Raw genomic sequence first — 15,626 nt, 5'->3', positions numbered from 1 at the left:
GAGATGAAAACAAGATGAAACTTTTTAGTGTTCCCTCCAGCTCAGCCTTAGCTCTGTAAGTGTCCTAGTTGAGAAAATATTGATACTGCTTATTTGAAAATACAGCAAAATAGAGTTTAAGGTAATGGACAAAGGCTGGTGTGTGTGTGTGTGTGTGTGTGTGTGTGTGTGTGTGTGCGTGTGTGTGCACAGTGATTGACTGGTCAGTCAGACCAGCTTTTGCTCTACTTTCTATTTCAATTATAGGGCTACGTTTTTGTTTTTGTTTTTTTTTCTTTAATTTATATCCAAGTTAGTTAGCATATAGTGCAATAATAATTTCGGGAGTAGAATCCAGTGATTCATCCCCTACATAGAACACCCAGTGCTCATCCCAACAAGTGTCCTCCTTAATGACCCTTGCCCATTTAGCCTGTCCCCCTACCCCCAACCTCTCCAGCAACCCTCAGTGTGTTCTCTGTATTTAAGAGTCTGGTATGTTTTGTCCCCCTCCCCGTGTTTATATTTTTTGCTTCCCTTCTCTTAAGTTTATCTGTTTTGTATCTTAAATTCCACGTAAGAGTGAAGTCATGTGATACTTGTCTTTCTCTGAGTAATTTTGCTTAGCATAATACCCTCTAGTTCCATCTACGTTGTTGCAAATGGCAAGATTTCATTCTTTTTGATTGCCAAGTAATATTCCATTGTATATATGTACCACATCTTCTTTTTCCATTCCTCTGTCCATTATTCCATTTGGGCTCTTTCCATACTTTGTTGTTGATAGTGCTGCTATAAACATTGTGGTGCATGTACCCCTTCGAAACAGCACACCTGTATCCTTTGGATAAATACCTAGTAGTGCAATTGCTGGGTCATAGTGTAGTTATATTTTTAATTTTTTGAGGAACCTCCACACGGTTTTCCAGAGTGGCCACACCAGTTTGCATTCCCACCAGCAGTGTAAAAGGATTCCCCTTTCTTCTGCAACCTCATCAACATCTGTCATTGCTTGAGTTGTTAATGTTAGCTATTCTGACAGGTGTAAGGTGGTATCTCATTATGGTTTTGATTTGTATTTCCCTGATGATGAGTGATGTGGAGCATTTTTTCATGTGTCTGTTAGCCATCTGGATGTCTTCTTTGGAAAAGTGTCTATTCATGTCTTTTGCCCATTTCTTCACTGGATTATTTGTTTTTGGGTGTCGAGTTTGATAAGTTCTTTATAGATTTTGTATACTAACCCTTTATCTGATATGTGATTTGCAAATATCTTCTCCCATTCTGTCAGTTACCTTTAGTTTTGCTGATTGTTTCCTTCACTGTGCAGAAGCTTACCTTGATGAGGTCCCAGTAGTTCATTTTTTGTTTCCCTTGCCTCTGGAGACATGTCAAGTAAGAACTTGCTGCGGCCGAGGTCAAAGAGTCTTTTGCCTGCTTTCTCCTCTAGGATTTTGATGGCTTCCTGTCTCATGTTTAGGTCTTTCATCCATTGTGAGTTTATTTTTATGTATGATGCAAGAAAGTGGTCTAGTTTCATTCTTCTGCATGTCACTGTCCAGTTTTCCCAGCTGGAAACTGTCTTTTTTGCATTGGTTATTCTTTCCTGCTTTGTCAAAGAGTAGTTGGGCATAAGTTTTTGGGTCCATTTCTGGGCTCTCTGTTCTGTTCCATTGATCTATGTGTCTGTCTTTGTGTACCATGCTGTCTTGATGATTACAGCTTTGTGATACATCTTGAAGTCCTGAACTGTGATGCCTCTAGCTTTGGTTTTCTTTTTCAGGATTGCTTTGGCTATTTGGGATCTTTTCTGGTTCCATACAAATTGTAGGATTCTTTGTTCTAACTCTGTGAAGAATGCTGGCATTATTTTGATAGGGATTGCATTGAATATGTAGATTGCTTTGGGTAGTATTGATGTTTTAACAATATTTGTTCTTCCTATCCATGAACATGGAATATTTTTCTGTTTTTTGGTGTCTTCTTCAATTTCTTTCATAAGGTTTCTGTAGATAGGGCCAATTAAAAAAATTTTTTTAATGTTTATTTTTGAGAGAGAGAGAGCACAAGTGTGGAAAGAATAGAGAGAGAGGGAGACACAGAATCAGAAGTAGACTCCAGGTTCTGAGCTCTCACCACAGAGCCCGATGCGGGGCTCAAACCTATAAACCGTGAGATCATGACCTGAGTAGAAGTCGGATGCTTAATTGGCTGAGCCACCCAAGCACCCCATGGGCTACTTTTTAAAAAAAGAATGAGGAGAATTAGTACCAAGATGTGAGTAGAGACCTCATTTCCACATCTCTCTTCTAGAGAAATGTACCTCTCAGTTTGATTGGTTTACTGATACTTTTTGGAGGCTCATTATATGATATGACTTCATGCTCTATTAAGCATGCTGTGATAGGGGACAAAACATATCTCTGAATTTCAGAGCTTAAAATGTTTTGGAGCAAGTAAAATATACATGAAAAAAATTAGAAGCAACCTTTGAGTAGGTAAGATTTAGAGAAGTGATGAGGAAGATGTGCTATTAGGGGTTCCTTTTGTGTTATCTATAAAATGAGAGCATTGGACTAAATGATCTAAGGGCCCCTCTTAGCACTGTTGTTGTATGATTCTGTGATTCTCCAAATTAAGAAACATGCATAGAGGGAAAAGTAGGTTTCATAAGCTTAGTGAGGAATATGAGAATATTTCCAGGAAAGCCCAGATCCCTTTCTTTACGTTTTTAGTATCCCTTACAAGGGCTTTGACCACCATCTTACTTGATTTCAAACATCTTGAAGGGGATATAGAACATACTTTTCCCCCTCAAATGTAGTTTAAAGTACAATAAAAATGAAAAGTTGGAAAGAATCACCCCAAATTATGTTGACACAATTATCAAGTATACTTGGATATGTGGTAAGACTTTGCTTTCCCCCAAATTATCCCTTAGTAAAGGAGTTGCCTTCATTTTCATTCTTATGGAAGTTCTAATGTTAAGAGGTGCCTTCTCAATTACTTTGAACAACAAAACTATTAATTTGTGATAATATATTGGCCTGACCTCTGTCAATGCTATTTTTGATGCCAATAGAGATTTCTTGACAAAATCAGTAGAAAAAGAAATTTAACACAGATTTAGTGTTGGATGTCTTAAGCCTTTTCAAGACTATTTTGGAAAACAGTAGTAGGCTGTGAGCAGAGGAATGATGTATTCTAACTAAATTTGAAAAAGATCCCTCTCGCTGTTGAGTTGTGAATAGTCTGTAGGGGGCAGGAGTAGAGGTAAGGATACCTTTCTGTATTTCTGGTAAGAAATGCTGGTGGTGCTAGTGAAATGTTGAGAAGTGGTCAGATTGTGACTGTATTTTGAAGATAGAGCCAATATAATTTTTTTCTGATTTGGGTGTAGGATATGAGGAAATCAATCAAATATTAATTAAATATTTTAAAATCAAGCATATCCCACACTCCTATTCCACACACTTTGACCTAGCAATTCTTCTTTTAAAAAATTAGTCTAAGAAAATAATTACATGTGCAAAGAAGTTTGTTTAATTTTTTTTTTTTAACGTTTATTTATTTTTGAAACAGAGAGAGACAGAGCATGAACGGGGGAGGGTCAGAGAGAGGGAGACACAGAATCTGAAACAGGCTCCAGGCTCTGAGCTGTCAGCACAGAGCCCAGTGCGGGGCTTGAACTCACGGACCGCGAGATCATGACCTGAACCGAAGTCGGCCGCCCAACCGACTGAGCCACCCAGGCGCCCCAAAAAGTTTGTTTATACAAGAATATTATCACAGATAACTATAGAGAACTGGCCAAATAATTGTTGGTAGCTCTGTAAGCAGAAAGAGTTCGGGGCCCCCAGAAAAAAAACATAATGTTTGTGACATAAGAGAGGTCATTTTAAGCCCCTAGCCATCTTCCCCACCCCTCACCCCCAAGGTCTGTGCCCTACTTGCCCAAGCACACTTTCCTGGACTTTCTTGGAGAACTTTCTCAGAACTTTCTTGAAGGTTAGAATTACAAAGAAATACAAAAACCTCAGTAGTTAAAGATTTTAAAGGAACAAATGGAATGCAAAAACTAACAGTCTCTACTAGGCCAGGAAATAGCCTAACCATTTCAGAGACAATAAATCAGTAGTAAAAACTTACAGTGCTGTTTCTTAAGTAAGCAAAGTCCTGCGTTTTTTTCCTGAGATAACGAGCCCAAAACCCCATCTAGTTTATACAGGCTCTCAGAGCATATCCAAAGCCCCTCCTCTGACAATTCCCTCTGCTTCATTATGTTAAAATCTCCATCCTAGGAGGAGTATGAGGTTCATTAAATGTAACATAGGATGCATGTATAGAACTGTTTTCTAAGTACCTGTATGCAGTCTTATTCCTGCCTTTACATTTGATGACAGAACTTCCTTTTCTGAATATTCATCCTATCTCTAAATAAAAGGAACTCTCTGGGGCGCCTGGGTGGCTCACTCCGTTAAACGTCCAACAATTGGTTTCGGTCATGATCTCACAGTTCATGGGTTTGAGCCCATTGGACTCTGCACTGACAGTGTGGAGTCAGCTTGGGATTCTCTCTCTCCCTCTCCCTGCTCTTGTGCAGGCACACTGTCTCTCTCTCAGAATAAATAAATAAACTTAAAAAAAAATAAAAACAAAAAAAAGGAACCCACTCACCCCTGCTCAGGGATTCACTACTTTGGAAGTTATGCTCCCTGATCTCTTTATTTGCTGCAAATGGTTTCCTTTGTGTGATAACTCTGTACCTGGTCTCTACCTGTAACTTACCAGAGAGCAAACCCACATTGGTTTAGTTCTAGATCCTTTCAGTAAAGTTATTAGGCAGCCATTAAAGTGACTTACAAGTATGTTTCTGGACATGGAAACATGTTAACATATTTCTGGGTTTTGTCTTGTTAGGTATTTTACTGAGAATTTGGGGTATTTTAATGGGAAGTTTTACTTCCCATTGGTTGCTGCTATAGTAACTTGGAGCTCTGTCATGTTACCTTTTGGTTGGTGAGTATTTTGTATCTGATATGTGCTTAGAGAAGATTTCAGAGAGGTAGTTATCTTGTTTTTATACAATTGAATTTTAAATTGTTGCACAAGTTATTTTTGAAAGAAGTTGACTCATTTGTTACATATTGAATTCTGACATGTATCAGAGGGTAAGTTAAATGTAATTTAAAATGCATGTAGTACAGGGGCACCTGGGTGGCTCAGTTGGTTGAGAGTCCGACTTCAGCTTAGGTCACGATCTTGCGGTCCGTGAGTTCGAGCCCCGCGTCAGGCTTCCGATTCTGTGTCTCCCTCTCTTTCTGCCCCTCCCCCGTTCATGCTCTGTCTCTCTCTGTCTCAAAAATAAATAAATGTTAAAAAAAAAAAATTAAAATGCATGTAGTACTAAATTTTACCAAAAAGCTTTGCCATTTTAGAGTGATTTCTTAGCGATTACTGCTCTTCTCTCATTAAACATGCATTACACACCTACCACCGTACAAACAAATGGAATGTGCTAGGGGAATCATTCCTGTATAATTATCTAAAGTGAAACCAACCGTTATTAGAGTTAATTGCATCCCTAAGAGCACTTCTCTTTGCTTCGCTAAGTAAGTTTTGTTTGCTTTGTTCAGATTTAAATGAATTTTTATTTCATCTCAGTGTTCATAAAATGGAAAACATGAAACAATTTTCCTAATATCATTTCTTTGCTCTTCTCAGTAAAACCCATTATTTATTTAATGTATTCCTATTACCACTGAATTTATCACCAGTAAACAATTCTTGATCAGAAACATTAACTAGAAGATTTAGAATAAAAAATTCTCCTGTTTTTGGTGTTCGATCTTTCTTTGGTGTTCATTTTTCTTCCCCATCCCCCATTTTTCTTCTCAAATTTCTCTTAAAATTTTTTTAAAAATTTTTAATGTTATTTATTTTTGAGAGAGACACACAGAGTGTGAACTATGGAGGGGCAGAAAGAAAGGGAGACAGAATCTGAAGCAGGCTCCAGGCTCCGAGCTGTCAGCACACAGCCCAGTGTGGGGCTTGAACTCATAAACTGCAAGTTCATGACTTTAGCTAAAATCAGAGGCTTAACTGACTGAGCCACCCAGGCACTCCAGTTTGTTGTTGTTGTTGTTGTTGTTTGTTTTTGTTTTAAAGATTATTGTACAGTAAAATAGATTTTTTCTTTTGATGCATAGTTCTGTGAATTTTAATACATGTATTTATTCATGTAACAACTACAGCAGTCAGGAGACAGAATAGTTCTGTCATCTCAGAAAACTCTATATCCCTTTAAAGTTAACAGTTTTCTGGCATCCAGTGATCTATAGTTTTGCCTTTTGAGACTATTTTATAAATAGGAATATTTTTTGAGATTGGCTTCTTTCATTCAGCATGCATAATACCTTTGGGATTCACCCAAGTTGTGTGTATCAAGAGTTTGTTCCTTTTTGTTGCTGAGTAGTATCCCAGCAATGGATGTACCATGGTTTATCTAGATTTACACATTGAAGGACATTGGGTTAGTTTTCAGTTTTTGGTGATTGTGAACAGGGCTACTATAGACATTCACATGCAGGTTTTATGTGAACATAGATTTCACTTCTGTAGGATAAATCTCAGTAGTACAATTATTGGGTTGTAGGGTAAGTATGTTTACATTATTGGAATTTACAGAACACCTTTTCAGATGTATCATTGTGTATTCCCAGAAATGTATGAGTTCAGTTGCTCCTCATCTTTATTAGCACTCGATATTGCCAAGTGTTTTTTTTTATTTTAGCCAGTCTATTAAGTGTATAGTGTTTTTTTTTAAAAAACCACAATATTATTGAGATATAATCCACATAACCAAAAAATTCTCCACAGTCTAGGTTTAGAACATTTTCATCACCCCAAAAAGAAACTACATAGTAGTCACTTGCATCTTCCCTCTCCCCTCAGCCCCAGGCAACTACTAATTTTTCTGTCTACAGATTTGCCTGTTTTGGACATTTCATATAAATGGAATCATATATGATCTTTTATGAGTTGCTTTAATCAATTAGAATAATGTTTTCAAGCTTTGTCTCCATTGAATTCTATATCAGTACTTCACCCCTTTTATGGCTGGATAATACTCCATTGTATGGATATACCATATTTTGTTTATCCATTTATCAGTTGGTAGACATTGGGGTTGCTACTTTTTAGCTATGAATAATGATGCTGTGAAAATCTGTGTACAAGTTTTTCTGTGAATACATTTTTAGTTCTCTTGGGCGGAATTGCTGGATCATATGCTAGCTAGTTCCACATTTGCCCTTTTGAGGACCTGCCAAACTTTTCTAAAGTGGCTACACCATTTTACAGTCCCACCCACCAGCAGTATATGAGTATTCCAATTTTTCCACATTTTCATCAACACTTGTGATCTGTTTTTGATTGTAGCCATCTAATGGGTATTAAATGCTATCCCATTGTGGTTTTGATTTGCATTTTCCTAAAGAGATGATATTGAACATCTTCTCAAGTGCACATTGACCATTTATATATCTTCTTTGGAGAAATGTCTATACAGATTTTTTGCCCACTTTTTATTGGGTTATCTTTTTCAAAAAAAAATTTAATTTTAAATTTACATCCAAGTTAGCATATAGTGCAATAATGATTTCAGGAGTAGATTCCAGTGATTCATCCCCTATGTATAATACCCAGTGCTCATCCCAGCAAGTTTCTTCCTTAATGCCCCTTACCTATTTTAGCCCATCCCCCCTTTACACAGCCCCTCCAGCAACCCTCAGTTTATTCTCTATATTTAAGAGTCTCTAATGTTTTGTCTCCCTCCGTGTTTTTACATTATTTTTGCTTCCCTTCCCTTGTGTTCATCTGTTTTGTATCTTAAATTACACACGAATGAAGTCATATGATATTTGTCTTTTTCTGACTGACTTATTTTGCTTAGCATAATACCCTCTAGTTCTACCCACGTTGTTGCAAATAGCAAGATTTCATTCTTTTTGATTGCCGAGTAATACTCCATTGTGTGTGTGTCTGTGTGTGCACATCTTTATTCATTCATCTGTCGATGGACATTTGGACTCTTCCCCTCCTTTGGCTCTTGTCGATAGCACTGCTATAAACATTGGGGTGCATGTTTCGAAAGAGCACACCTGTATCCCTTGGATATGTACCTAGTAGTGTAATTGCTGGGTCATAGGGTAGGCCTATTTTTAATTTTTTGAGGAACCTCCACACTGTTTTCCAGAGCGGCTGCACCAGTTTGCATTCCCATCAGCAGTGCAAAAGAGATCGTCTTTCTCCGCATCCTCGCCAACATCTGTTGTTGCCTGAATTGTTAATTTTAGCCATTCTGACTGGTGTGAGGTGGTATTCATTGTGGTTTTAGTTTGTATTTCCTTGATGATGAGTTCTGTTATTTATCTTTATTGTTGAATTGTAACAGTTCTTTATATATTCTGGGTAGAAGTCCTTTATTAGATACGTGATTTGTATATATTTTCTCTCATTTTTTGATTTGTCTTTCACCTTCAGAATGGTGTTCTTTGAAGCACAAATGTTTTTAGTTGTGATGAAGTCTATTTTATCTGTTTTTAATATGTCTCTTATACTTTTGGTCTTGTATCTAAGAAACTATGGCCACAAAGATTTACACCTGTTTTCTTCTCAGTTTTATAGTTTTAGCTCTTACATTTAGGTTTCCAGTTCATTTTGAGTAAATATTTGTGAACAGGTGTTCAACTTCATTCTTTCACATGTGGATGTCCAGTTTTCCCAGCACCATTTGTTGAAAAGGTTGCTCTTTCCTCACATCAAAGGATGCTCAACATCATGCATCGTCAGAGAATTGCAAATCAAAACTATAATGAGATATTACCTCACACCTGTCAGAATGGCTAAAATTAAAAAAATAACACAAGAAAAAATAAGTGTTGATGAGCATGTGGACAAAAAGGAACACTTGTGCACTATTGGTGGGAATGCAAACTGGTATAGCCACTCTAGAAAACAGTATGGAGTTTCCTCAAAAAGTTAAACATAGAACTACCCTACAACCTAGTAATTGCACTACTGGGTATCTAACCCCAAACTACAAAAACACTAATTCAAAGGAATACATTCACCCCATGTTTATAGCAGCATTATTTCCTCTAGCCAAGATATGGAGGCAGCACAGTGTTCATAGATAAATGAATGGATAAAGAAGCAGGAGATACACACACATATGCACACATACATATATATATATATACATATATATATATATGTATATATATACACACACACACACACACACATATATATATATATACACATACACCGCACACATACACATACAATGGAAAATTATTCAGCCATAAAAAATAATGAAATCTTGACATTTGTATCAATGTGGATGGAGCTAGAAAGTATAATGCTAAGTGAAATAGTCAGAGAAAGACAAATACTGTATGATTTCACCCATATGTGGAATTTAAGAACCAAACAAACAAAGGAAAAAACAGAGAAACCAAGAAACGGGTTCTTTTTAAAAAATTTTTTAATGTTTTTTATTTTTTCTTAGAGAGAGTGGGGAAGGGGCAGAGAGAGAGGGAGACACAGAATTTGAAGCAGGCTCCAGGCTCCGAGCTGTCAGCACAGAGCCTGACGCGGGGCTCGAACTCATGAACTGTGAGATCATGACCTGAGCCGAAGTCGGACACTTTACCGACTGAAACACCCAGGCGCCCCAAGAAACAGATTCTTAACTGTGGAGAACAAACTGATGGTTACCGGAGGGGCTGTGGGTAGGGGATAAGGTGAAATAGATGAAGGGGATTAAAGAGTGTACTTATCATGATGAGCACTGAGTAATGTGTAGAAGTGTTGGATCACTATATTGCACTCCTAATGCTCATATAACACCTTTTGTTAACTGTACTGGAATAAAAATAAAAAATGTAATTAAATAAAAAGAAAGAAAAGAAAAATCAATTGACCATAAATGTAAAGGTGTATTACTGGATTTGTGATTCTGTTCCATTCATCTGTATGCTTGTTTTTATGCCAGCACTACATTGTCTTCATTATTGTAGTTTTGTAGTTAAGTTTTGAGGTTGGGAATTGTGCATATTCTAGCATTATTCTTTTTCAAGATGGTTTTGGCTAGGGTGAGAGTGTATAAATCTGAATAGGATTAAGTAACTCCCTGCTTAAAAATCTTTAAATCAGTCACATCTGATTGCATCTATCATAAAATTTCATATCCCTAAACTGATCCACCAGATTTAATCTGACCCCTACCCATCTTTCCAGTTTCATCATTGACCTGTTTTTCTTGCTCACTGCTTTACCTAGCTCCTTAAAAGCTTTAAAATGCCTTTCCATTGCAAGGCTTTTGTATATCCATTTGCTTTTGCTTAGAATGCTCTTGTTTTCACTTTACCTAATTCCTACTCACTGTTCAGATCTCTACCTAAATATCATTTTTAAAATGTTGTTTTTCTTTTTCATTCCATTTTCTGTGTTACTTTCTTTTCTCTCCATTGTTTTCTTCCTACCTGCCCCCTTTTAAACTGAATATTGGTATAACATCTTAAGTGTGTCTTCTATATCATGGATTCTGTTTTTTGCATAGATATTTCAATGCTATGTTGCCACCAATGTTCCTTTTTTTTTTTTTTTTTTCTTTATTTTAAAGTAGGCTCCATGCTGTGCATGGAGCCCAATGCAGGGCTTGAACTCACGACCTTGAGATCAAGAGCTAAGCTGAGATCAAGAGTCAGATACTTAACCTACTGAGCCACCTAGGCACCCCACTACCAGTGTCCTTAATTAATGCTTTTTTTCTTTTTTTTTTTTTTTTGCAGTCTTTTCGTATTAAGCTGATCTTTTAATCTCAACCTGTTCTCACTTTGTGGTTCTTTGTTGCAGCTTTATAATGAAGTACTGTGCCTGGTACAGTAATATATGTTCAAATATGTGACTAAAGGAATGAATACATGAGTAAACAAAAACCAGATCTTGGTGTAACCTACTGAGACTATCAAAATATTTTTCTACGGAAGTATTCCTTTAAAACCCAAAAAACATAAAGCCCGGCTATGTTGAGGTATAACTTATGTACCCTAAGACTTATCCATTGTAAGAGTGTAATTCAATGATTTTTAGTAGATTTTATAAGGTTGTGCAAGTCTCACAACAGTCCAGTCTTAGAACATTTCCATTACTGCAAAAAGTCCCCTTATGCCTATTTGTCATTAAATTCCTGCTTCCACCTCCTGCTTTCTGTCTCTATAAATTTGCCTTTTATGGACATTTCATATAAATGTATGCTGATGTAGTTGCTCAGATACACACACACACACACACGCGCGCGCGCGCGCACGTAAAATTATTTGCATTTTTAAGCATGGTTTTCTAGGGGTTGCCTTCCTGTCAGCACAGTTCATTGGACAGTGGTTGTGCTCTGATATCTTAAGCCAGTGCGACTTTTCGTCTGCCAGTGGATCTGCATATGGGTAGAGGAGCACATTCAAAGTTGAGGCCATTTTCAAATCTGCACTGGTGTTTAAGGACTCACAATTCCTTTTGTGTCTCCTCTGCCTCCATGCACCTGTGAGCTGGCGTTGAGTTTGCCAATCATGATTACAAACTGAGACTACTGGAGCTGTTCATCCTCCTTGCTCACCTGCCACCTGGAACATCACTTACACTGACAGCACAGCTGACAGTGTGTGTTATTCACCACTCCAAAATGAGTGACTCCCTTTGATCCTGGGAGCAAAGCCATAGTCTTCATAGTTTCCCTGCCTTGCCCTGCTCTGCAGAACCTCTGTCCTGCTAAGTGAGTGGATGGTGGGGTGGGAATAGTCTTAGGCAAGAATGTCATAGACTTTCATTGTTCTTCCTCAACATTTAGCAGTTTTTCAAACATAGATGCTGCTTAGGTTGTTGTATTCCTTTGTTGATTTCCAGAGGACTGATGGGGTTTCTGTCAGCTTCATCTTGCTTAGTTTTGGGGGAGAATTGCCTACCTTCTCACTAGTCCCTAGCTAGACGTCCTGCCTCTCAGGAGGTATTCTTTTTTTAGCATAGCTAGTCCTTTCCCCAGGTGTACTTACTATTAGGAGACATATAAGGAAGGGAGAATTTTTAAGGAATTAGCTCATGTTATTGAAGTGCTGGCATTTCTAAAATCCACAGAGCAGTCTGGCCGGTAAGACTTGATGTTAGCTTTGAGTCCAAATTCTGCAGGGCAGCAAGCTGGAAATTCAGGTACAGTTTCTGTGTTACTGTCTTGAAGAGAATACCTTTTTCTTCAGAAAACCTGTCTCTTCTAAGGATTTCAGTTGTTGGATGAGGCCCACTCATATTATGAAGGGTAATCTGCTTTAATCAGAGTCTGTTGATTTCATCGTTAATCATATCTAACAAAAACCTTCACAGCAACATCTAGACCAAACTAGTATTTGGTGTTTGACCAAACACTGGGCACCATAATGGCTTAGTTGACATATAAAATTAACCATCACATTTGCCCTCTGAAGATTCAGAGCACATTTTTTTAGTCTAGGTGTAGTCTGATTGCTGTCTGCTTTGCTCCAGCTAAACTAGTATTTCCATACTATGTGTATTTTACATATACATAGTATATATATTTTACATAGTATATATGTTTTACATACATGCCCTTGCTTCTACACATCCACACCTTGGTCATAGTGTATCTTCAGCTTAGAATACTCTGTGTATCTAAACCTTCTCTGTTCTTCTGAAGGCTAGATCACAAACACACACGTAATTGTCTTTTCACAGTACACACCAGTTCTCCTGAACTACTTTTTGCCTAAATATGCTGTGTTCTGTCATGCCATTGTGCTTTTGCACACAAGTTCCTACTGCTTAGAGTACTCTCCCTCTTATTTTCTATAAGGCTTTTATAGATTCCTCTGGTGGACTTATGTGCTCCTTTTCATTATACTCTTGTTGTTTATATCTACTAAGGTACTGATTGCATTTTGTTGTCATTGTTTACATATCTTTTTGTCCATGAGACTTTGTTTCCTGAGAGCAAGGGTCAGTGCACTGCTGTCGTTTTCAAAGCTTATCCTCAGCCACACCCAAGTATCTGGCCTGTAGTATCTAAATAAATAATTTGTGGAATGAATAAACTAAATCTATGTTAAAGATTTGGAAGTTGTATATTTCTTCTGTAATTTCTCTTTAGGGTAGAATGTGGAGATAATGACTTCTTGGGGATGAAGCAAATCTGAATACTAGAGATGAGCCTTGGGTTAGACCTCAAACATACTTGGTCATATTAAATATTTGCATAACCCACTGATAGAAATAGTTTTATTTATTTTTCCATTCTGTGGAAGGTACAAAGCTTCAGAATTGTCACATTAAGAAATGCTGTTTCTGATTAGAAATGATTTATTTTTGCTTGCACTTGTGTATACTTGTGTTCTAAGAATATCACAGTATGTAAGACAGCTTTAGCTTCTTTCTAGCCAGAATGTAATGGTGATCACTGATGACTAATTTGTGAACAGTTTTAATGTGATGATAAAATAGCTTTTTCCTTTTCTCACTAGATGTTGATCATCTTTCTGAAGTAGAATCTCCATGGCCTGAACATTTTCTGAAAATTATTTTGAGCAGAATATCTATTTAATAACAAGATAACTACATCAAGATGGTTGGAAAACTGAAGCAGAACTTACTATTGGCATGTCTGGTTATTAGTTCTGTGACTGTGTTTTACTTGGGCCAACACGCCATGGAATGTCATCACCGAATAGAAGAACGTAGCCAGCCCCTCAAATTGGAGAGCACAAAGACCACTGTGAGAACTGGCCTGGACATCAAAGTGAATAAAACCTTTGCCTATCACAAAGATATGCCTTTGATATTTATTGGAGGTGTGCCTCGGAGTGGAACCACACTCATGAGGGCCATGCTAGATGCACACCCTGATATTCGCTGTGGAGAGGAAACCAGAGTCATTCCCCGAATCCTGGCCTTGAAGCAGATGTGGTCACGGTCAAGTAAAGAGAAAATACGCTTGGATGAGGCTGGTGTTACTGATGAAGTGCTGGATTCTGCCATGCAAGCCTTCTTACTAGAAATTATTGTTAAGCATGGGGAACCAGCCCCTTATTTATGTAATAAAGATCCTTTTGCCCTGAAATCCTTAACTTACCTTGCTAGGTTATTCCCTAATGCCAAATTTCTCCTCATGGTCCGAGATGGCCGGGCATCAGTACATTCAATGATTTCTCGGAAAGTTACTATAGCTGGGTTTGACCTGAATAGCTATAGAGACTGTTTGACCAAGTGGAATCGTGCCATAGAGACCATGTATAATCAATGTATGGAAGTTGGCTATAAAAAATGCATGTTAGTTCACTATGAACAACTTGTCTTACATCCTGAACGGTGGATGAGAACGCTCTTAAAGTTCCTTCATATTCCATGGAACTACTCAGTATTACATCATGAAGAGATGATTGGGAAAGCTGGGGGAGTATCTCTGTCAAAGTGAGTAGAAGTTGTTTTTTGGTTTTTTTGGCCCTGTGTTCAGGTAGTAAAGGTGTGTGTGTGTGTGTGTGTGTCTGTGTGTGTGTGTGTGTGTGTGTGTCTGTGTGTGTGTGTGTGTGTGTGTAAACTACAGAACGTGTTTCTGGAACAGATATAACTTCATCAGTGAGTTTTTTAAAAGATTTTTTTAATGTTTATTTATTCTTGAGAGAGTGAGAGAGAGAGAGAGAGAGTGAGTGGGGAAGGGGCAGAGAGAGAGAGAAGAAGACACAGGATCTGAAGCAGGCTCCAGGCTCTGAGCTGTCATCACAGAGCCTGACATGGGGCTCAGACCCACAAACTCCGAGATCATGACCTGAGCTTAAGTGGGACACCTAACCTACTGAGCCACCCAGGTGTCCCTTTCAATGAGTTGTTTTAAAAATTCATTATAGGCCCTTTCATTTATTTAATTCATTTGTATTTTTATGAATTGTGGTTCTTATATATTTGATAGAAGCCAGCCCAATTTATAGCAGTGAAAGGTATTTTTCTTTAATGTCCATCATTCAATTTTAGCGACTCCTGATTTCTAATTTCTAGGTAGTTTTATTAATAACAATAGTCGACTTTTGTGTGGATTAAGGTTAATATGAGGAGAAGCATCTAATGTTGGTGAGCAAGTGGTGAATTCTAAGCATTTTGGAATTTTTAGTGATAGAGAAATATAAAGACTAAAATGATCTAACCCAGTCCCTTCATTTTACAGGTAGGAAGACTTAGTCAGAAAGTAAAAATGATTTACTCAAATTGAGATGGGAAGGCCAGGATTAGAATCTCTGCTTTGGTCTCAATGGGGTAGTGCCATTTTCCATGGTGTTTTATAACACATAGTGCTTCTTTTGTCATCTGATGGATCTTGATTTTTTTTAAAGGGTAGAGAACTCCAAAATTTGGAAGCTCAATCCATAATCCATACAGGAAGTTCCTTAGATTCAAATACTTCTAGAACTATTGCATTTTTCTTTCTTTCTTATGAAATAGTGACTGGGGTGCCCTGACTTGATCCGACAACCTGATTTGATGACTTATATACCTAGAATATGGATATAAAAATGGAAACTACTGTTAAA

At 37.6% G+C, this 15,626-nt stretch overlaps 1 protein-coding gene across 2 annotated transcripts in view; it reads left to right on the top strand.

The window, feature by feature from the left end:
- TPST1 (tyrosylprotein sulfotransferase 1) overlaps positions 1-15,626 on the top strand; it is a 166,427-nt gene that overhangs the window by 23,284 nt on the left and 127,517 nt on the right. For both annotated transcript variants that reach the window (XM_060649134.3, XM_060649133.3), the window contains one exon: positions 13,569-14,514. In XM_060649134.3, the coding sequence (XP_060505117.1) occupies positions 13,670-14,514 (845 nt within the window). In that variant the 5' untranslated portion in view covers positions 13,569-13,669. The remainder of the gene's footprint in view (positions 1-13,568; positions 14,515-15,626) is intronic.

This window comes from Panthera onca, chromosome E3, assembly GCF_046562875.1.
Source record: "Panthera onca isolate mPanOnc1 chromosome E3, mPanOnc1 haplotype 2, whole genome shotgun sequence".
Lineage (NCBI taxonomy): Eukaryota > Metazoa > Chordata > Mammalia > Carnivora > Felidae > Panthera > Panthera onca.
This window is presented reverse-complemented; position numbering and strand designations above follow the sequence as displayed.